The sequence below is a fragment of the Rhopalosiphum padi genome, chromosome 1, assembly GCF_020882245.1.
Source record: "Rhopalosiphum padi isolate XX-2018 chromosome 1, ASM2088224v1, whole genome shotgun sequence".
Taxonomy (NCBI): domain Eukaryota; kingdom Metazoa; phylum Arthropoda; class Insecta; order Hemiptera; family Aphididae; genus Rhopalosiphum; species Rhopalosiphum padi.
In genome coordinates, this window is record NC_083597.1 from 36,648,660 (window position 1) to 36,672,774 (window position 24,115).

The 24,115-nt window shown below is 32.0% G+C and overlaps 1 protein-coding gene across 1 annotated transcript in view; it reads right to left on the reverse strand.

The window, feature by feature from the left end:
* Positions 1 to 24,115, reverse strand: part of LOC132917308 (neuronal PAS domain-containing protein 4B) — a 115,872-nt gene that overhangs the window by 29,484 nt on the left and 62,273 nt on the right. The window contains exon 4 of the mRNA XM_060978001.1: positions 8,313 to 8,402. Within this exon, the coding sequence (XP_060833984.1) occupies positions 8,313 to 8,402 (90 nt within the window). The remainder of the gene's footprint in view (positions 1 to 8,312; positions 8,403 to 24,115) is intronic.

Below are 24,115 nucleotides of genomic sequence, written 5' to 3' on the forward strand. Positions count from 1 at the left end.
ACATATATATAGATTATATAGGAGGAGAGGGGTTGTCTTCACGTAATCATGGTTAGAACGTGCCCGGCGCGACTGTTGGAAAAAACGGCGTTTATCTCGATGGGAAATCTCTAGTTTCTCATGATCTGGTTACTTTTTTTACTTATTTTTTTTTTGTTTTGTTTTTATTTTATTTTTACCCGTGTATCTACACGCGGGTATCTACCTACCTACCTTTTTTTCGCGGCCGACTCGTATTTGTACCTTGTCGTTGTCTCGTCGATCTCTATCTGATGAGGAGCTTTTTCGATTTCCTCCCCCCACCCCGCAACTCGCCTGTCCGTAGGCTAGACGGCTTAATTAACCTCATTAGCGGATTCATGTATGGATATTGAACAATATAGGGAAATGGCCGTGGTGAAGATCGGTTGAACAACGCTTTCCGATAAATTCTGAAGAGAAAAAAAAGACGCAGTAGAGGAGAGAAGAAGAATAAAAATAAGAGGAAAAAAAATAATAATAACAAGATGAAAAAAATAAACCAGTAGGAGGCAAACAATGCACAGTGCATATAGGTACACTGCTCGTATGGGTTCATTTGCCAAAGAAAGCCACGACGCGAATTCATCTTCGCATTAGTGATATATGCTGCACTGAATGCAGATTTTTTTCTATAAGGTAAAAAAATGTACTCGATTGTTTCCTATTGTTTGAATATTTATCAAAGTTTACTTGAACTCGCGGGTTACATATTATATGCGTCTAGTCTGCTGTATTATATAGTATTGTCTGCGTTATATATTATACATATAGTGTTATTTAATACGTACGAGAACGTTATCAGAACAAGTCAATGAAAAACGGTCTCGACATTATCCTATAACCGAGTTAACAATGTAATAATAAATTGTGTAAGTGTATCTATCTTCGAATAACTATTTTCGATATTCCATACGTGCAAAAGTCATATAATATCATGTTATAATATATGCGAGAAAATTCAAATTTTTTAAATTTCCCGACTCATGTATTTGTATACAATATCGTTGATGTATCAATAAATTAGGGAACGAATAGAAGACTATCATTATTATTCAATTTATAGAACGATGGAATTGCATGGTTTATTTTATAGAATAATAAATAAATAACTATATTGCGTAGTATTTTAACTGTTACAGAAGAGTTATACACAATGCTGAAAACTTGTATAGTTATATACATATTATATTATATAGGTATCTATTATGTGTGCACATCCATTGGAGAGCTTAAAAAATATTATTGCATATTATTTATTCTTATTGGCGAGGAAAATGTATTTAATAACTATGTTTATTTGCGAGTGCATCTAATTCAAAACATTGATGAGACCTGTTTCCGTTCTCCAATAGACATAAATCTAATTAGGATTACCTATTAATCGTATAAATAATTTATCATATTACGTTACCACGGTCACAGCTATTGTATAAATATATAGGCAATGTACCTACATATTTTGAGTTCGTGAGTATAATAAATACACATATTATTACTATATACTGTAGGTACATCCGAATAAAACCGGACTTAAAGTGCTTCCTTTAGGAGGAGTACGGCACTCGACAAACTCCTCCTCCACTATTTATAACGATCGTTTGCCGCCGATGTCAGTAATAATAATAGTAATAAAAATAGCAATAATAATAAAAATAATGGCAATGTAATAATAATAATATTATAATAACTAAACCAGTTTTGATGTTAATTTTTACGATAAACGATCAATTAGAAGAAAACGAAATAATAATAATGATTTTCGATCACCACACACAAACAAGGAAACCGATGGAGCTGGTTTTTCGAAGCGAACGACTCCAAGATCATCATCGACAACGCCAGTTATCCTTACAAAACAATATAATATTTATAACCTTTGACTGCAGCGGGAATTCGTCTTGTTAGCGTCCGATCACGTACTCGCGCGCCAAGGTACCGCGTATTACATAGGTACACCATACACACACACACACAAACACATACATACACGGAGCCATGTATATACGGGGTGATCCATTTAATGTAAAACATTCATTATTTCAGAAAGCACTAACGGTTTTGAAAATTTTTCTTTTAGATATACATATATTATCTATTATAAGTATTTGAAGTTTAGATGAGCATAGTGGACTACAATTTTGAATTCACCACAGATCATTTAAATTTAAAAATTTGATTTTTATTTATCGAAGACACAAAATAGATACTCTAAAAAATATTCTGCTTTTAAATAAGGATTAAAAATGTGTGTTTTTATGTATACTAAAAAGCATAATTTTTAATTCGTAAAAGAAATATTTTTTAAAATGTTAGTATTTTCTAAAATAATCAGTATCTTACGTTAAATGGATCATCCGGTATAATATTATAATCTAAATTGGTAATACGACCGTATAGTACTGTTGCGGGTTAGATACAGGTACATAAGTAGGTACATCCAAACCTAACTTATGCCTATGCTCTGCCGACAAAGGACGTCGCGTACCGGAGCCGCGCAGTTCTTGTATACGTTTATTTTACTGCAGTGTGACTGACGACGTAAATCAGCAATTCGTATTCTTCACTGGTAGTCGTGGTATACCTAGTATGACAGTTCGGCCTGAATAATTGTGCTATGTGTTCTTTTACCGAAATTTGCAACCACGCTTTATTTCAGAAAATCTCTGACGTTGTGTAGACTATCTACTTACTGACGATTTTGTGACAAAAATTTGCCTATATAACACTGTTGTAGCGGTTGCCCATTATAACACAAAATAACCATGGTTTGTAGAACTAAGTTAACGTTATAACGCGTATAAATGCATCATGTTAACGTAACTCTCGTCGTTTTAGAAAACAATATCTATGAAAATATTTCTTTTATATAATTGCAAGTCGCTACAAAACGAGTAGTGGTCTAATAATTTGCAAGATACAGGTCAAATAATTCGTTTTGCCTCAAAATCGGTATGAATTATTTATACAGATTAAATGCAATTCCCACCAGTTTTACATAGGAATATACATCGTAATATTCAGATAACACTGTATTTAGTACACCGGTATTGTAGAAGCACAATAACACGAATCTCTATAGAAGATAATTCGCATCTCCCGGCGCTAGTGGAAGTAACGAAATATTTTGAATAGAGATAAGATGAAATAGTGAGATTTTGCATAGTTTCTTTACCGAGTTATCTAAACACAAAACCACTGCAATACAATGATTAAATCTTCTATACATTTAAGCGTAAAAATTCTTAGCAAAATACTTTTACGTATCAATGTATACAGTTGAGTTAATTTAAAATGTTCGCAGATACTCGCTTGCTCGTGATGAGAAATTTAAATCAGAAAAGTATATTATAATATTATATACTATATATAGTGCCAGTACCTATGTTTATGGATTCGGTCTTATTATGATATATTATATTGTAATTTAGTTTATAAAACTATGTACTATATATATATATATATATATATATATATAATATGCATAATGTATATATTATGGTGTGCATGAGAGATAGCGGATAAGTGAAAGGACTCTTCTAATCCATAGGGTTCACGGGAAGGATACAATATTTTTGCGCCATTGAGAAGACTGCGGCGGTCCTTGTAGGATAAGTAAAAAATGCGCATTAAAAAAAGAAAGATGGCTGTACGGCGATAAGGTGCGCACACTGTATAATATAATGTACGCGTTATATATATATATATATATTGTTAAGCGACGATTTATGGGTAGGAAATCAATAAATGTCGTTAATCGACCGTTGCACCAATGTTATTAATTTCAATAGCGACGCATGTATACACTATACATATAGGTATAATATATTATATATAATAATATATATATATATATATATAAGAAATAACGTCGCGACGGCCTAATGAACCTTATCAGATGGCAGTACTCTTTTCCTGTAGCCGACGAAACTTTGACTGCGTTCGGCTTTCGCTGTATCTCACAAAACGTCATGTAACACAAAAATGTACGAAATCGTAGAACTAAGCGTTAAAGTCTTTTACTTTCTAATCGTAAAGAAATACAACCATTAAAGACCGAACGATATATTGTTATTATAAGAATGAAATGGACGAAATGCTAATATTATTGCGTTAATCGTATCGACCAGCGCTCTATGTAATATAATTTATGTATATATATAGTTACCTACAATATGGCCAATGACATATTTACGAGACACGATTCGATCGATCAGTTGTCGCGGTAGATATTATGATATTTATATAGTACCTAAGCAAATTTTTTAATATAATACGACACTAATTCGTTCACCAAACGACATGACGTTAGTGTCGTAAAAAGCATTCGGGTACTACTCGTATGTATAGATCTGATGGCGGAACCGTTTTCGGAAGGTGAAATATTTGTTTATTTATCTGGTTTATTATTATTATTTATTATGTACGATTTTTTATTTATATAGAACTGTCGTGTTTTTCTCCGTAAATAATCTTTATTTTGATTAATTATATTTTATAAATATTTTATTGTAATGGATGTCCACTCAATTATTATAAATTATAGTACTTTGTTGTTTGTTATCAAGTATAAAATTAATTCAAGTTCACGAGTTACTTCAAAAGTTCAAAAACATTTATCTATTTGTTGAACTAATTTATGTAAATGTTATCAAATTCGAGTAATTATTGATTTTCATTGCTTATATTCGAATAAGCATAAATCTTAAGTAATCTAACGGTTAATTGTACAGAATGTGGATTGGTATGTACGAGGACGAACACGGTTAAATACCCTGTATATACATAATTGGCGGTACATAATGTACAAACGCCTGTTGCATTTGTCCGTAAATACCATAAGGTGTCCATACCGTCTGACATATAATCAATAACTTAAACGCAGGTACATACGTACGCGCGTATTATATATGTTTGTATTTAAATACATAATAGTACGCAATTTGCTTGCAATTTTTAGCTGAATAACCGTTCGCCCTTGGCATGATCCAAGAAAACACTATAAATATATTACGTACACAGTACATACATCAGTGGACATATGTACATATATAATATACGCAGCGTGACCTACAAATGCGAATTATTGGTCGTTAAACAAATTATTTTTTAGTGCCGTTTTAAATGTAGATCATGTGAGATAATAGAGTTTATTATCATTTAATAGAATAAAATTACGTTATATTTATGGCACATGAAATTTTCACAGCGCAGCTCACCACCGTATAATATTATTGAACTGTCTAAACCATATCATATAAACCGAATTTTTGCAACCAAAACATATTATATACCTTTTTTTTTATCGCGAATCTAATAATACATAATATTAATTGAACACGTGCGCACGATATACCTATCATGCGTTAGGAAATATTTAACGTACTAGAAAATGGAGTACACGAGATATATCACAATAACATCATATGTGTATCGATAAGTCTCGACGAAATGTGGGAACGAACGTCGAGGTGCGGAGAGAAACGGGTCAATAATATTATTATAATTTATAATACATTTTCGAAGATCACTGCAGCGGATGCATGCCTGCATACCTTCAGCATAGACGTTATCATTATGGTGGAAAAAAAACAACTACAACTACGTCGACGAAACGGAACGCTTAGTTTCTAGTTGATGTGTTATCGAATCACCAAAAAGAAGAACACACTACACAGCATCGCACCTATCATGTCCACGGAATACATGTACAATGCGGGACGCGTATACATGCGACTATACGCGGTTGATAATATTATTATCGAAGTCGATCGGGCCAGTACGCGTTACCGGCTTTTCTCGTTAAGTAGGTGTGTGTGTGTGCGAGGTGCGATAACAAGAGGGCGGCGTTAAGCCCCTCGGAAACGCTCAGATGGATTAATAATGATAAAATAAAAAATAAGGCGTCGTAGTTGTATACTCGTATTATATATATAGGTATTGTGTCTGCTATTAAAACATAATATTATTTTTCGATATTATAATATATATCGTGTATTGCACTTACTCATACATTTTTCCATATAATTTATTATAATATACACACTGACAATCATGTATAATATAAAACACATGAGTAATGCCGACTTATTCTACGCATTTATATTATAATATATACATGTACGTATTTTATGTTCAAATACGCCACACATGCATACACACAGACTTCCATAAATAAGGTGATTATACACAATTTGTACTTTCGCTCCCCATATCACACATCGAGAATCATTGTTTGGGATTTGAAATGGATTTCATGACGGATGAGTTAATGATAATATACGTGCATAAATGCACTATATAGGACACTGGTCAAAAACCCTGCCGATATTTATCTCGTTTAAATGATTTTTTACGACAAATTTATAGGTAAATTATATTATTATTATATTATATAAAAAAATACACACGTGCGTATTTATATTATCATATTATTATTATATCTTTAGGCGATTCGGTCAGTCGGCGCGTGCGGTTTACGGTAGGATCGAAGAGTAGGCCGAATGAATGTGTAGGAGTGAACGGAAAACACGCTGCATGTTTTTCGGTTGCCTTCGGATTAATATCCTCTAAGTAGTGCCCAATCAATGTTTAGTGGTTTTTCATATAGGCTTCAAAGAAGCAAAAATAAAAACAAAAACAAAAACAAAATGAATTAACTTTCACCAACCTAATATAAGACTCTGACGTTCGATATTATTATGCTAATTGAAAAATTTAACAATATCTCACTATATGTCGTGCCTATATACGGTATATTATGGTTTATTATCGTGTAGGTACTACTGCTTTATTGATGTACTCCACGTAAAACATCAAAATCGCTATAAATTGAATGTGTTGTAATGACGTAACGTTGTTGTACTTTCGTGGTAATTGGTAAGCCACATATTTTTTGACTATTGATAACATCAATTTTATATTCAATCTCAGATAGTGCTCACACCCGTTATTATATTATGGCTATTTGAAACCCGATGGCTGTTTTTATTTTCGCGTAGGTGGTCATTTAAAACCAATCGTTCGAGTTACATGGAGTACTGGGTCTTAAAAGTATACGTAGGTAACACTGGTAATAGTAAAACAAAATTAAACTTCCACGAGATTCCGTCGAATGTTGCAAATCTGTAAGACAATATTATTAGAGATCGAACGATTTGAGCTAATGGAACAACCCATAAAAAATCATATAGACATTAATTCATTAATTATTATCATGTATTCGCATACCCTATATGCTTTACACTAGGATTTTCTAATCGAAAATTATAAATATTTATAATCATTAGAGTTCCCATTTCGTTATTTACGTATATCATGTATAATACAGTGTAACTGCCAAAATCGAAACACATTATATACAATATAAATATAGAAACACTTGGGTATGTGTTTGTCTTGTTGGTCAAAATAAATTATAAATATTACTTCGTCATCGTTCGCACTTTGTGCGTGAACGCGTTGCTGTGCTGCCATTGCGAACAAGATAACTTCCAGTGTGAAAACAAAAAGATAAAATATAATATACATAAAAAAATACCGTTGGTAAATTACCAGTAATAAATTATCGATACCCGTTTTTCCATTAACAGTCGTAATAGAGGCGAGCGAGCGAGAAGCACAGAGAACGGAATCAACGGAGACAGAGACAGACAGAAAAAAAAGCACATTAATATATATTATTATTACTCCGGAAAGTTGCTGCAGTTTTGGTATCTCGAAACTAGCGACACATGTACGTATAATACGCGTACGTACGCCCGGGTGAAAGGCGTGGGCGTCCGGGCAGAGCCTACGGGCTCGCAGTGACCACAAAACCCGTTTTCCAATATTTTTTTTCTTTTTCAAATCATAATTATTGTATAGTTCTCGTTCTTAATATTTTTTTAAATGCGTACGGACATGGAAATCGGACCGGTCTAGAAATTAGGTAATTGATTTTTTTTCCTTTTCGTTTATAGTGTTTATACTATATGTGTTATGCATTATATGCGTATAGGTATATTATAATATCGGTTTGAACCCAAAAGGTCAATAGTTGTGAAAGACACACGTACTATAATATGCATATATAACAGATATAGATATGATTGGTACCCATTTGCAAAATCTAGAGTTTCTAGTTTGGTTGACCAAGGGAGAAAGTTGTAAAGTATTAAATATAGAGCTTATACGTGTAACAATAATATTATAATAATGAAATATGAACCTATATACACCACAGAAATGTGACTTACATATAGATGATATAGATAATATTTTAATACGCGTAGCTTAGGAATATAGGTACTTACCATCGAGTGTCCCAAATATTCGGCGGCGTTATCCGATATGTATAGGAGTTTGCCGTTTTGGGTCATCATCATCAAGAACCCGCTGAGCGACTGAAAAAAGTAATTTTCTATGTTAAATACAAAATAATAATAATAAAAAAAATATCAAAAGTATACATTTTTATGTAAATTACCATTTATATATACGTGTACGTAAGCACACTATAATTGTCTGCGGGTCATGTAATGTATATTTTCGTGTTATTTTTTTTTATTATTCACAATCTTACCATATACGGTAGGTGCATGAGCAGTAATTACAAGGGGTCACCTAGACATTTGCACCTATCCACGGTCGTCGAATTTTCCGGTCAAGGACAACATTTTTGTCTTTAGGAATCAAAAATGTTTATTACTTTACTATAATGACTGGGATATATATTTTTTTTTTTTACTTTATGATCTGTGATAAATAAAAGACATAAGTAATGGATTCAATTCTACAACATATTATTAAAAAATTTATTTTATTTTCAGAGAAATCATCGGGTTTTTTATTCAAAGAACTTTCAAAAGTTATTATTTTTTGGAAATAAGTTAATTTATTATAAGTATAGCCTGCAAATGTATTCATGAAATATTCGGTTCTATAAAAAGAACACAAACTAACTTTAACCAGAATTAGCTTATATTTGATTCTAATGACTTAAATTAATTAAAAATAACATGGATAATTATAATAACAATGATTATTGACCATTAAGATTAAAAATCTGAAAATAATATATTAATATGGTTGAATTTAATTCTTAGATTTTTCTAAACATAAAATATGAAATAAAAATATTTATTTAGCTTGATATACCTCTTTTATTTCTTTGTCACTAAACTGTATAAAGTCTATGCTTAAGATATTCATAGTTAATCATTTTAGGTTCTATTTACCATTAGGTATATACATACATATTCACCACAACTTCATTAAACAGTTCATCCTCATGACATTTTCAGTTAGCATATCGCTATCTCAGATAAAATGTTATTATTATTATTTATAATATGTAATATTACTGGAATATTATTTATATAAACGTTATTATTTTAATATTTTTCTTCAATTCTTATATTATCACTATTATCACTACATTATTATATTATTATTAAATTAACAATAACCAACTATTCATACATATAAATAATATTATTTTATAGTAGGCTATAGTCTTTTAGTATCAATTTATATCTTTTTAAAATATGTATAGTTAATAATTAAAATTATAAAATCTGTAGAATATTAATATATTCGCAGATGTAGATAAATTAGGCCATGGGTATCTTATTGTAATAAATGAATAAAAAGTACAGATATTCATTATTATTTGATTTATTTATAGGATTATGTATTGGTAGTATTGTTAATATTATAATAAAAATAAAAAGATATCGATCCCGGTAGGTACCTTATGATATTCTTATATATTTATCAAATATAGTTAATTAATAATACGTATCTGCAGGTATATTTCTTGTATAATTTCTTTAAATTTGACAGATGACTTTAAAGGAGCTAAAATACTACAAATCAAAACGTGCGTTGTATGGCAAAAACGTTTTTATAATTTTTTTTAATGTAATACACATTGGACTAAAGTGCAGCAAACGAGCCTCAACTAACAGTGCGTAGGATGTATCTATTAATATATTTCGATTGCTATTAAATATTGATGAAAATGTCCGCGAGTTATTTAATTACATAATCGTATATCCACTCGCGTACGGTACATTTATGTAAAAAAGTGTTAACCGTTTTACGCAAATCCGTTTTTAAAACTTGAAGATCACACGTAAGATTAGGAAAAAATAAAAAAAAAACCCGTTAATTTTTTTATAGCGTTTATATAGCATCATACTAAAAGGACTTCAGAATCGTGTACATATATATGCGTAAATATGTATATATGTGTGCACTGAAATAATTTGAAGACCAACGACCGTGTACCTAAATATATATATAAATATTTAATATAATAGCGTTGAACGGTTTACATGGTCCTTAAGAAGCGTATATAGTCTCGCTGCGGAGACGTCTCATTTTCGGATCATCTTCATACATAATATAATATATGTATATACAAGTAAGATAATACGTTATGATATATGGTATATGTATATAAATATTAAATATATATATATAGGTACGGTTAGGATATAGACTTGACAGGTCCGACGGCGAAGGTGAATTGAAGCGGTCAGACCACTTTCGTCGTATACATGGTGTAGGTTTGTATATAATATAGTACACTACCCGTATACTATATAGTTGGTAGGTAAAGTTAATAATATTGTGATAATATTATGTGTGTATATTATGTATGATGCGCGCGCTGCCAGAACCTCTCGGGGGATTTTCTGCATGTCGCCGTAAAAATAATTACAATAATATCCTACCTATATAATAATTATTATGATGATATTATAAAATATTTTAAATCATATACTTAATAATATGCAAACAGCGCGATGATAAAACGAACTTGTGTCCCTCTGACCCACTGAAGGGGGGGGGGCTATACTTATACAAAGTGAGAAAATATATGATGAGAAACAATATTAATATATTATACGACCGAGGAACGGTATCGCGCACACGGATCTATCGCATTTTTAATCGTCGACCCCCGCGCGAAGAGTCCCCGCCTACGTAATGAGATTATATTACGTTTACGTTGCTTTCCAACATCGGCAAGTGCGATAAATCAATGGAACAAATCCGATACATCAATTGAGTCAAGTAGATATATATAATTATCGTCAATTTACGCCGTAAACGGTTTTTGTATTCCTTTTTATTCGGTGACTGTTACCCTATGCTGTTGTACTGCTATATTATAATGGACTATACATAATATAATTAATGTTTGAAGTTTAAAATATTTTACAAAAACGTGAAACATTGCATTTTTTAATACAAATATTGATGATAATTAATTATTAATCAATAATAATTTAATCCATAAATTGTATCATTAATCATTGATATTAATATTTAATAATTGTGAGAATCCACCACATTTCCAGTAAGATTATTTTAAAAAAACTAATAAAAGAAGTTGCTGAACTAGACAGTGATAATAAATTACATAACTTCTACCAGAAATTGAATATGAAGTCAATTCTCGTAAGAGTGACTATAGTCATAGTGTTAACTTGGAAAACGAAGAAGAACAGAGTTCAGTTATTGAAATAAATAAAATTATGACTATGATAAATTTATAAAATAATATTATATTATAATTTATTTATATATTGTTTTATAAATCATTCTAACTATATAAAATTTAAAATATATAATTAATTATTTAATTCTTTATAGGCTTTGGTAAATCATATTTTAAAAAATAAAACAAATTTTATTAAAATACTGAAATATTTTGAAATATTAATTTCATACATTATTTATCATTACATTTTCAAACACTAAATATAATACATCGCGTTATGGAGTTTGAATTTTTACGGCGACAGAAAACGAAAAAAATTCAAACCAGATCGAAAATAATATGTACAGTACCTATAATACAATTATACATATGTATAAAAGTACATACTTGCGGCGGTGGACACCTTATTGACGATCGCGCGCGCGCAATATTCCTACAATATATCTTATCGTTGGAATTGCGCCAGCCGGACCCGTGTTTTTGTATTTTTATAATAGTATATTTGCCGTTTTTTATTTAACTCCTCCGTTTCTTTACGTTACCGTATCTATACGATATATATATATATATATATATGCCTACGCAACGACGAATGCCGGCATAATACACGCGGAGAAAAACGTTATATCACACGCTCGTACTAATTTCGTATTAAATGCACCTACAATCTACTCTGTTCGTTGCGGCAAACTCGTCCCCGTCGTTTGTAAATTTTGTACGATGGTTATAGACTATAGTATTGTATGTGGCCCTATCATTGCAAATCGATTCGACGGTCATCGTCGCTTGCAACTGCAACGTTTTTAGGCATCATTTAATAAATAATTATTAATAAAAACGATTTGTAAATTGAAAAAACTGAAAAAAATATGAATTAGTGTTCATTAGCGGTGATAAAGCTATGACATATATTGACGTTATTATCATTTTTAATCGCATAAATTACCGTCCAATTGTGCTCTAATATGTTCTTACGGGTATCCCGCCAATTATACAGTCTATCCTGCAGTACCCATGTTTTAAAAAGTTTCAATTAATCCCCCACAAGCAACATTATACTTTTCTTACAGTTCAAACTTAAAAATAAACGTTTCCTATGGTTTCATCGACCAAGATTCCATATTCATCTTCACAATCGTCTCTACTCTTAAATGCAATTATCAGCTTATCTGCAGCCTACTAATTTCCCTTCTTTTGTCCGTTCTAAATGATTTTCTATCCTATAATTTGCATTAATAATTTTTCATATTAGAAACTTAGATATCAATACATAATTTATTGCCCGAGATATAATAGGAATAACTGGCGAAAAAAAAACAGAAAAGAAAAATCATTATTAATACGATACCGCGCCGTGTCTGACATTGGCGATCGGTCGCAGTATCGGGTACAGATATATGTTACACGCCGCGGACCGAATGTCAAATCGGACGTGGGGCCGGATTGTTTTCTCTTATATTATATAGGTACGACCGGACGGATAATAATCTTTTCCGAATTAACCGGCCAAAAGTATTATCTATATAATATTATTATTATTACTATTATATTACACGGTGTATTATAGCGAGCACGCGCGCTCCGCGGTCTCGGCGGTGACGATGACGACGTTTTGACATCGCGGCCGCGCACATGTATGATTGATGGTCGCCTGCGCGTCACTCGGGGCGGCCGCGTGTCTTGTAACAGCGACGACGACGACGATAATAATAATAATAATAAGCAGAGCGCCTCTCATACACATTATCATTATTATTATTATTATTATTATTATAATATACTCGTACACGTAATTTATATATATTATACATACCATACACACACACATATATATATATTGTAATATGTGCCGCCGCGACTGACAATATGTATGTAATAGTCGCGTGCCTGCGAACTTTGAACTACATATATATATATACATACATAATATATATATATTATACATTATTATTGTTATTATTATATTGCAGTGCTGAGCTAACATATAAATCGGCCAATAATAGTTGGTTTGCGCCCCGCAGCGGGACTCGGCCCCGGACAATACCCGTAAATCACACCAAGCGCGCGCGTGTTGCGGAGGAAAACACCTCCGGGGTCGTATCGCAGGTGACCCCTTTTAGAAAAAGGTCCGTTTAATTGCCAACCCATTAACGTGTAGTTTATTGCAAACAGATATGCTTATACCTATATACTCTTTTTAGTCTTTCTCTCTGTCTCTTGGTGTAAATACGCCTATACTCGTATATCCGATATGACCGTCTCTGTTTGTTTTGTCTTATCCACTGCTCGTTATTCGTCTTTGTTTTTTGTTTTATTTATTTATTTTTTTTAATGAGCGTGCGCGATGATGAGTTTAGCTCGTGGTCGAACGATTTATGACCCGAGTGAAGGATCGGGGGAAAACATTTTAACAACCACCGCCACCGCCTATAGGTTAGGTTAGGTTAGACCTTGATATATATTATATACTTAAACATAACAAAAACAAATGACCACGAGGCTTCTTTAAGACGATATATATATATATTATATAGGTATTATTATATGTATACATTGCTGTCCTAGCGCCACTACAGCTTAACTATGGCCGCGGACGACATAAAATAATTTTATAACGACCATAATTGGGTATTTAGTTTTAACCGATATCGCGGTTTAATAATTGTTGAACACGAACCGATTAGAGACATTACATATTGCGTAATAGAACATTTGTCACGCACACCCAATCGCTAGGTATATTAAATTCATATTAAGTAAAAAACCTATTATATGATAACGCATTTTATGTGTAAATGAATATTATGCTCATATGCTGACTATACAATTTGTATTTACATACGATATTATATAGTTAATGTATTTGATTAACAGCGTGGTACATGCATCTATTTTAACACCCTTATACTTACAATAACCGCTCTATACTTCCACAATTTTAAATACCAACACAGAACAAATTATTTATAAGAAAACTCTCCAACTCTAAGGATCTTTATTGTGTAATAAACTTTTGGTAATACATTTCTATGTTTTATTTTCACCCTTACGCGTGATTTTTAAATTCATACCTAAATGGTGTTATGGAATACTTAATAATATACAAAAACATTTTATATTATAGTATTTTTACCCATTTATTAGTATTTTTATGTTAAATCCAAATTTTTTTCTGATTTTCAATAGTCTTATCTGTATTGTCGGTCGTTTACTCATTATATTCACTTAAAATAAATAATTATTTTTATTAATTCATTGAATATAATATTTTCTCAACATACATGCAGTCATATAAATATGCTGCACTAGAATAAGTTATAACACATATATAACCTATAGACTACAGAGCGTTAAACTGTTGAAACATTTTATACCTGTAACGCATTAACAATATTAACCGTGCACTACTCCTAAACAATACATGTGTACGGCAGCGTACAACGGCGTAATGACAATATTGTCGTAGGTAGATATTTAATAATATTTTTCAAGATGAAAGAAAACATACGGTGTGGATCATGGGCTAAGTAATAACCTATGTAGGAGGTTTGTTAGATATAAACCAGTAAAAGTAATAAAATTGAAATTAAAATAAAAACTATTAGTGAGAAAAAAAGAATTTTCTCTACGAACCGGTTAGCGGTGCCAGTGTCAAAGAGTTATATATATAATTAGCGTAATAATCATAATAATAATGAACGTACGAAGGTACTTGCGCGATCAATGTACACGTTATAAGTACACTAAGCTGCGCGCGCGAACGTACCTATACCTGTATAAAATATTATCTACAGCTATAGCGGTAAACACAATAATATTATACCATATAGTAAGTATATTATAATATTATATTGGACTATGATGACCGGTCGATGGTGTTATAATTTCATATTGAGATTGTTATTATTATTATTTTTTGTATTCAATTTTTTTCTTGAGACGTGTCGTACCTACCTATATATGTATATTATAGGTACTTGCGCATGCACTTATTATACTATAAGCGGTTTTTTAAACGAATAATTATCGTGACTCGCGCATGTGAAGATACTTCTGAGGTAATTGCAGTGGTGTTTTTGGGGGAGGGATTAAGTAAATTAAATTTAAAATCTATTTTATTGCATAATAAATTGAGTAATCATTAAAAATACTGTAGCATTTTTAAATGATAATTATTTTAAAATGTTTTATAAATATTAAAAAAAAAAATGTATTACCATTATTTAAATACTTTATTGTTAGGTACATGATCATAATGTCATAATACTCGCCTTCATTATTCAAAAAAATATTCTTCAAATATGGTTTTAGACGGGAAATGTCATTTTAAAATAAAATATTTATGAATAAAATTAAATACAATGATTACTTTTATGATTCTGCAATCATGGTTGGCTATATCAAGTTTGGACATATTTTTATGTAAACACATCATAAAGACAAATACCAATCAAACAATGTTGTCATTGGATTTATATATAAAATATGTCTAAATTTAAGAATTAACAAATGTGATGATAAAATTAATCATTTTAATTGTGTTTGTACTATACTCATATAATTTTAATTGAAGAGTAATATAAACGATAGAAAGCTAGATTGATTTTAACCCGGGTGAAGTCGGGTAATATAGCTACATAGTACAAAATATAAAGTATAAACAGTGAAACGCGAGTTATAACGAGTTTTAACGTAAACACGTGGAACTCAATGCCTGCAATTTGACATGTACCGCGGTCTCATGGACTAGTTGCCTCGGGGAATATTCGTTAAGTTTTGCGACACGGCAATGTTTATTGCGTGCGATGGATAGTTCTTATAATAATAATAATAATAATAATTGTTTGTGAAGATCGTTACCGCTTCGCATACACCAACGTTGCATCGGTGCAGGCGGTATAGTGTCCTCCTCGCTCATTCTGTCGCGGCAGCGATAACGAATCTCCGTACCTACACGGTTTATCATCGGCGGCTACTCGGTTTCGGTATACGCGCCGTACAAGGTGTCGCGAGGCGTGCGCCAGCTCAATACAAGGTTTTTCAATAAACACACATGCACTGGTCGTCTCCGTTAGAAGTTTTTTTTTAGAAAAAAAAAGGTTGCCTGTCCATATTATTATTGTAGACGACAAATCTGTACATATTGAATTATATTTTATAGAATGCCGTCACGATACATATAATATGCTCATAATATAATATATTACCTAAACCTAGTAGCGTAATTTGTTTTACATTATTGGTAATGTTGCAAACTTATTTTATGTTTTGATGGCTATTCAATTCCTTTCTTTTGTCATTATTTTTTCTCAATCTTCTCATGTATAACATAAGTATAAAATGATCTTTATCTTAAGAAAAAAATAATTAACAAAATATTGTCGAAAGCTATAATTCTGAATTAAGTTTAAACGATATTAAGTAGGTGTAACTATCATAGAAAAAATAATATATTTATAGATTAATAAATAAGATATCTTACATTTTAAAACTTATAAACTTGAATATTTTTGGTATTGCTAGTGTAGCATTAGTAACACCTCAATTACACCACCAATATTACACGTATTATATATTATTGCAGTCGGCTAAATACGCGTGCATAGTATTAATCCCATATAGTATACTATACATAACTGCATTATAGTAAAAAATCGTTCCACACATAATGTATTATTTTTAAAGCGAATCCGTAGGTATTACACTATTTTGATTGAGTTTCAGGGATGAGAGTAGTGTAAGATGGCGAAGAAGGATAATCTAATATATAAACGACAGTGGGTTTAAGTATATTTTTTTTAAATCTTAGCGAACCGATGAAGTACTAAAAAACATAGGGTATTGCTTTTGCTTGCATCTCATTACATGTAATTAATATAGTTATCATGTCCTGCATACTATTTTAGATCTTTACGAGTATAGCATCAAATGCATGCAAATGTCAAATTATTATTATTATTATTTTCAGCTAGCATCAAACGTAAAAACAAAATAATATTTAAAACAATGAAACTGCCAATTATAAATTCACAGTAGCTATAATAAGCAGTTTGGGCATTATCCGCGAACTTTATGCAAAACATTTTTTTATCGTAAAAACAATATGATTTTTGGAACAAAAACATACAGCGGCAATGTCACAATTTATTATTACTTAAATTTAAAAAATGTGGGTATATACATTAAAATTGTCTGTGAATACGAGTGTCTCATTTAAAAAAAAAAAATCACCTCACCTAATATTATAATAATATGTATGTATACAAGACGTATACGCTGGTATATAATAATATTACATGTATCTAACCTACGGCTGCAAGCCGGTCATTGGGGGCGGTGCGGGAAAAAAATGAATAACGACCCGCAGCGTCGTCGTCTTCGTCGTCGTCGTCGTCGGCTGTGTGTCGTGTTCTTCTGCCCGGTACATAAATCCAGAACCGTGAGAACTGTATCCACCCACCGGTGGCGGCGGTGGCGCTGCTGCTACAATCGCGATGCACTCTATATAATATGCACACATATAAAATGCACTGCACTAGCTGTGCATTGCAGACAGGGAGGTTCACGCGTGTCCTCTTTCTGTGTTTTGTATCCGTAAGTCGAACACGCGATTATAGTGAGAAATTTATTTTACACGTATGATTTTAATTTTAAAGTTCTCATTGTGAAAACCAAATATTGTATTAGTACGTTTTTCATGTACCGTAAATAACGTATTGTATCAGCATGAATCTACTATAATTATGACAATAATAATAAAAAAATGTATATTATTATGTACATATTATATAATAATATAAATGAAAACCCACTCATCATCTTACGCAGTCCATCCCGGCATTTAATCAGGTAAAATAATGTGTATGGTTTCATTGGGAACATAATATATATATTATTACCATTAGTCGTTTGCTAGACGACTTCCGTAAACGTACTGCCGTTGATTTCAGTAGTACACAGAAACCATAATAATCGGCTTGCGTAATCTCGATATTTATATTATATTTTACGAACATCGTCCGTTCGCGTTTATATTGCATTATACGAAACGTTATCTCTTCTTTTTATTCCATAACATAACAAGAATAAAGTATTTATTTTTCGCCATTTCTCTTAGCAAATACTTACGCGCGTATACAAGAACCTTGTGTTTTATCCGTGTGCACATCGTAAATTGTATTTTTTAACGACTGCGACATGGTTAACGGTCGACCGTTATTGACGTGTATACCTAATCGTCTGCGCTTGAAAATCGTGTTTGCCAAGTATAATATGTGTATATACCTAACTATAATATGTACGTACGTCGTATACATGTACTTCTCAAAGGGGCAAAAGTATATAAACATGAATTAAAAAACGAACCTTATTATAAGTATATATGACTGCAGTTGTTAAAAAAAAAAACAAGTTACCTATGTCAACATACCTAACGGATTATATTAAACGGAATATTATTGCATTATAATCAATACTGTTGTTTTATATCGGAAAGGAATTGAACAAAAAAATGTTTTTCTCGTGGTAAAATAATAATAAAAATAAAAATTGAAAATAAAATATAAACTAATATGAAATTCAAACATTTATTATTATAACATAATGTAAGCAGTTACTGCATAGCACTATGCGGTGATAATAATACCTACTAAATTGGTATGTACCTTTTTTTAACCGGGACGGAATTGGTATAAAAAAAGGTTCTCGGGACGGAACTCGGATGCAGCAATACAATCTGTACCTGCTCTATGGTACCTACCAATAAGAATAAGCTATAAGTACCTACAATATATCATATGACAATATGTGCATTGTGCATACATGTAAATATAATATTATGAATATTATGTATATATAATAAGAGAACAAGAAGAAGTATATTTTGAAAGGTATGATTTTTTTCCTCTTTCAATAATATTATTAAATCGTTGTCAAGTGACTTATGTTTTTTTTGTTCCATTTACTTTTCAAGCCTGGTAAAATAATCACCTCCATACAGTGTACTAAGTATATTAATACTAACCCATACGCTATAGATTTTACGGAAGTTATATGCGCCATAATTGCACTGCTGTACACTTCTCCCGATAATATACGAACAACAACAAAAACAATAATAACATCGTACTGAATCTATACTTATTATAATATGCGTATATATATTATGTATAGGTATTGTATATATTTTATGTGCGCGTACACCTCGGGCCGAAGAAGAATCCGACGCGAACCGCTATAAAGATATGCGGATCTGCCTTCACGTATATAATATATATAATATGTATATATATACATAGAACTCGGTGCATACCCAAACCCATATATACGTGTACGTACCAGCCTGAGGCGCTCGTAAACCAGATCGATCCATAAATTGTTATTGTGGGTGAAACAATATAATATATACTACTTCCACGCGTACGTTTTATACATTTGAATATATATATATATGTATATAATATAATGTATGAAACGTCTATATATCGGTGGCGCGCGCGCCCGCTTGTCGAGGACCGCAAAAAAAAAACGCGACGAAGACAACGACGACGACGATACCTATCGATCCGGAAAAACATCTGCGACGTAGTATGTGTTATATATCTATAGAGTATACCTCTCTCTCACACACACTCGCGCGCACACATATACGATCCGATTTCGTTTAGATTTATCGGTGGCCGTTTATTATTTTGACTATAATATATACCTGTATACGACGACAACAACAACAACAACAACAATACACACGTAGAGTACTTATATTGTATGAGATAAAAAGACTTCACGCGTTTATATCGAACGGTATTCCGATATTTTTTTTTTTGCACATATATGGTTGTAGAGTGTAGATACGTTCGTATATTAGCGTTTTTTAAGCGCACTCACGTATTATTATATACGCATATTATGGCTTATATATACAACATGATTCAGTGAATATAATATGCTCACCCTTTTAATAAAGTGATTAGGAATCCAAAATCTGGTATTTGGAATTTTTAAACATACTTTTAGAGCTTTTTCTTAAACTCTTGAGCATTTTTACTACTTAAGGAGAGTTTTGTGGAGATAAACATTTCTAGTTCTCAAACAAGAACGCTCTTTTTTTACTGTTAATTATTTGGCGGATAATATTTTTGAAAATGTTGACGTATTAATGTCAAAAAATATCGAAGGACTATAATTTTTGAGATACTAAATTTCTGCTTTAAACACGGGTTGTCATTTGAAATTCTCCTTAAGTAGTAGAACAATTCCAAGAATCAGAATTTGAATACGTTTCTTTTTTAAATAAAAATATGGATTTGCATAATATATACCTAGTGAATCGCACGGAGATCTGACGATTTTACATAATATTAAATAGGAATTACAATACACGTCAAGTGTTTGTGTATATATTTTATACACACCCTGTGCAAGTATAATATATACCTACGCTAATTTGCGCGCGAAAACTTCTATACAGATTGCCGCGGGCCACACCACGTCGTCGACCGTTTGACGGACAACCCGACGACGACGAATGCGGCGGCGGCGGCGGCGCGCGTGTTTTTTATTTCCACTCCTCTCCTCTCGCCACCGACGGACGTTGACGGACACGGCGGCCGATTGTAATTGTACTGTCCTCTTCGCGGCAGCGGCGGCCCCGTTACTATTTACCACCACATTTTATTCGCCGCCGCCGCCGGACAATAACGCGCGCGAACCGATGAGCCGGCTAGATAAGACGTGGACGAGCGCGTTTAACGACCGGCCGCCGCTCCGATCGGCAAGTGGCCATCGATCGTGGACGAGAACGAGCGCGCGCGCGGGCATTCAATCACTATATTATATATGGCACAGCCACGGCAGCGGTCGTCCCGGGGACCCGCCATGGCGTGGGCAATGGGTACGCGTACGTGTCGGTTTTTTCGTTTGACGATAAACGGGTGGTGGGTGATGGGCGAATGTGTGTGTTTAAAGTTTATAAGTAAAAAGTCAAACAAACGGCCTCCCGTTTACGTGTAATTAGACTAGCTGCATTACCTGCCGACTTCGCCCGGGTTGTCGTACATTTGAATAACGAATAAATACAAGAAAAATATATCATATAGAAACGTATGGCTAATCGGCTAGTGTAAAACCAAAAGTGGCTAAGCAAAACTTTTAGAACGTAGTTCACGTGTGACGTGTTCTTATATTAGTTAAAAAAAAGAATATCCTCCGAATGTCAAGTAATCTATTGATACAATAACATATATTGGAATCGGTTCATTATTTTCTGAGATTAGTCGTTTGTAAATACTAATTTTACATATATATTTTAAGATTATGCAATTTTAATAATGCGTGTAATAGCTACACTATTATATTCATATGTGTTTACTCAACAATTTTAGGGACTGCAAGATTTAATTTTTAAAGTGAATTCGTCAATTATTTAAGGCACATTTTTTATACAACTTTAATGTACCTACCTATACATACATATATTCTATATACTTATTATTAAAAAATATTTTAGTATAAATAGTTAGTATGATGTTATTATATATTGTGTACATGCTGTAAATATACATTTATATATTAAACTTCCACAATAATTTTTCATTTACACAGTAGTACAGTACCATAAGAAATATTATTGGTGCTCCAGTTCAGTGACTATATTAACCTTTTTGAAGGCGTTGAAAGTTTTCACGTACCACTTGAAAAAAAATCTATAGTCTATACTTTTATTGATATTGATTCAAAATTTGACGGAGGTGGTGGCATAACTAGGTTTTAACACTTTTAACAGATCTTTTTTTTCAACATTTTAACACGGAGATGAGTAGGAAAAATAAACCTTTAAATAATATAGTTATGTCGTTTGGTCGTCTTATGTACATGGCATAATAACTATATCCATATTATAATGGGAAGTTGAAATAAATGAAAAAAAACCTACTCGGAATACCCAATAATAATAATAATTATTATGTTATAAACAGCCAGACGTCTTGATAGATTTCGCTAATAATGATTATATACACGTATCATCACGAGTACACACACACACACACACATATATATATATATATATATAATGTCTGTTCAGTCGAAGAACAATATTAATTTTGAAAATAACCTTGAGATATAGTAATGTACCTATATAATATTATTATAGTTGCTGCGGCAGTGTGTATTATAATATTGTATACGAGTACGATGATGATACCTCGTCGTCGACGCTTGGTACGGTAGATATTAGATATTAGATGCGTCACAGGCTCACAGACCATTCGATATTAAAAACAGACGAAATCAAATAATAAACTAGAAAATTACGAAATCCTAATAAAATATGTCAATTTTTCAATAGTCGTGTATCTTTCGACTGGATTACCGAAAAATATTACTGCGTGCATGTTGTGGTAATAATTTATTATCGATTCGAAAAAAATCTATTCATGTTCAGTAGCATAATAAATAACACATTTGGGTTTAAACTACCGCTAAACAAATTTAAATTATTGAAACATGTTTGATTATAAAAGGTACATATTATAATCTAATAATAATTAGCGTTAACATGACTTAAGCGTCTAGTCAATGATGGGGGAGGGGATTGTATTCTCCAACCAATACTGAAAATAAACTTAGTTACGATGCAACGATCGGTCGAGTCCCACGTTAAATCCACGAGCCCAGAGGATATCGAACATGCGCACATAATATATTGTAATGTCGAGGAAATACGACGCGCCTCTCCGATATTTTCGGAACCGACAATTATCGTTTCCAATAACAATATTCGTCTTACCTACGCGCCGAAACGTTTGTTAAAATATAATGACACGATGCGTTGTAACGGTTGGAAATCAGTTTCGAAAGACCACCACGCAAACTCGCGTCAATACATTATAATAATATATTACGTTATGTTATTTCGTTAAACAGTCGTCCGACCTGTAATTATCCAGCGGTTCATTGTTGTTATGTCGCGTCATCACCGCACTGCAGTTAGGTTCTTCCATCGTGCGTATACATAGACAGGTTGCGAGTTGGTGACATTAGAAACTCAAACATAATTTATAACTCTATATAGTATCTAATCTCTATGTACGTTAAGAAGAACACTGATAAATCATATTATTAATAATAATATTAGATAAATCAATAATTTGTGATATTTCTTGTCCATAAAAATATTATACTTATAAGCATCATACGACTATGACGTTTCATTACATTTTATAAAACAAGATTAAAGATTTATTGTATTATTCGGAGTGACTTAAATATTGTTTTCATTCTTTCTTTAGACGAAGAAAAGACAAAATTAAAAACGAAAATAAAAAAAAATTAATTATAAAAAGAAACCCAAAGGCCGATTAAAGAATCTCTCTATAATTTGAAGAATAATAATAAGTTATTATTATACTATTGGTACGTATATATAGGCAATGTCACGCCCTGAGACGAATGCCATAGATCAGCGGTCGGCAATTTAAGCGAAGTATATAAATGGATCGCACACATTATAATATAAAATGTATATTATATACATTAAACGCGTCGCGTCGTCGTCGTTTTTGTTGCCGATTTATGGCGGCCGGTCGTCTCGCGTCGAGAGAG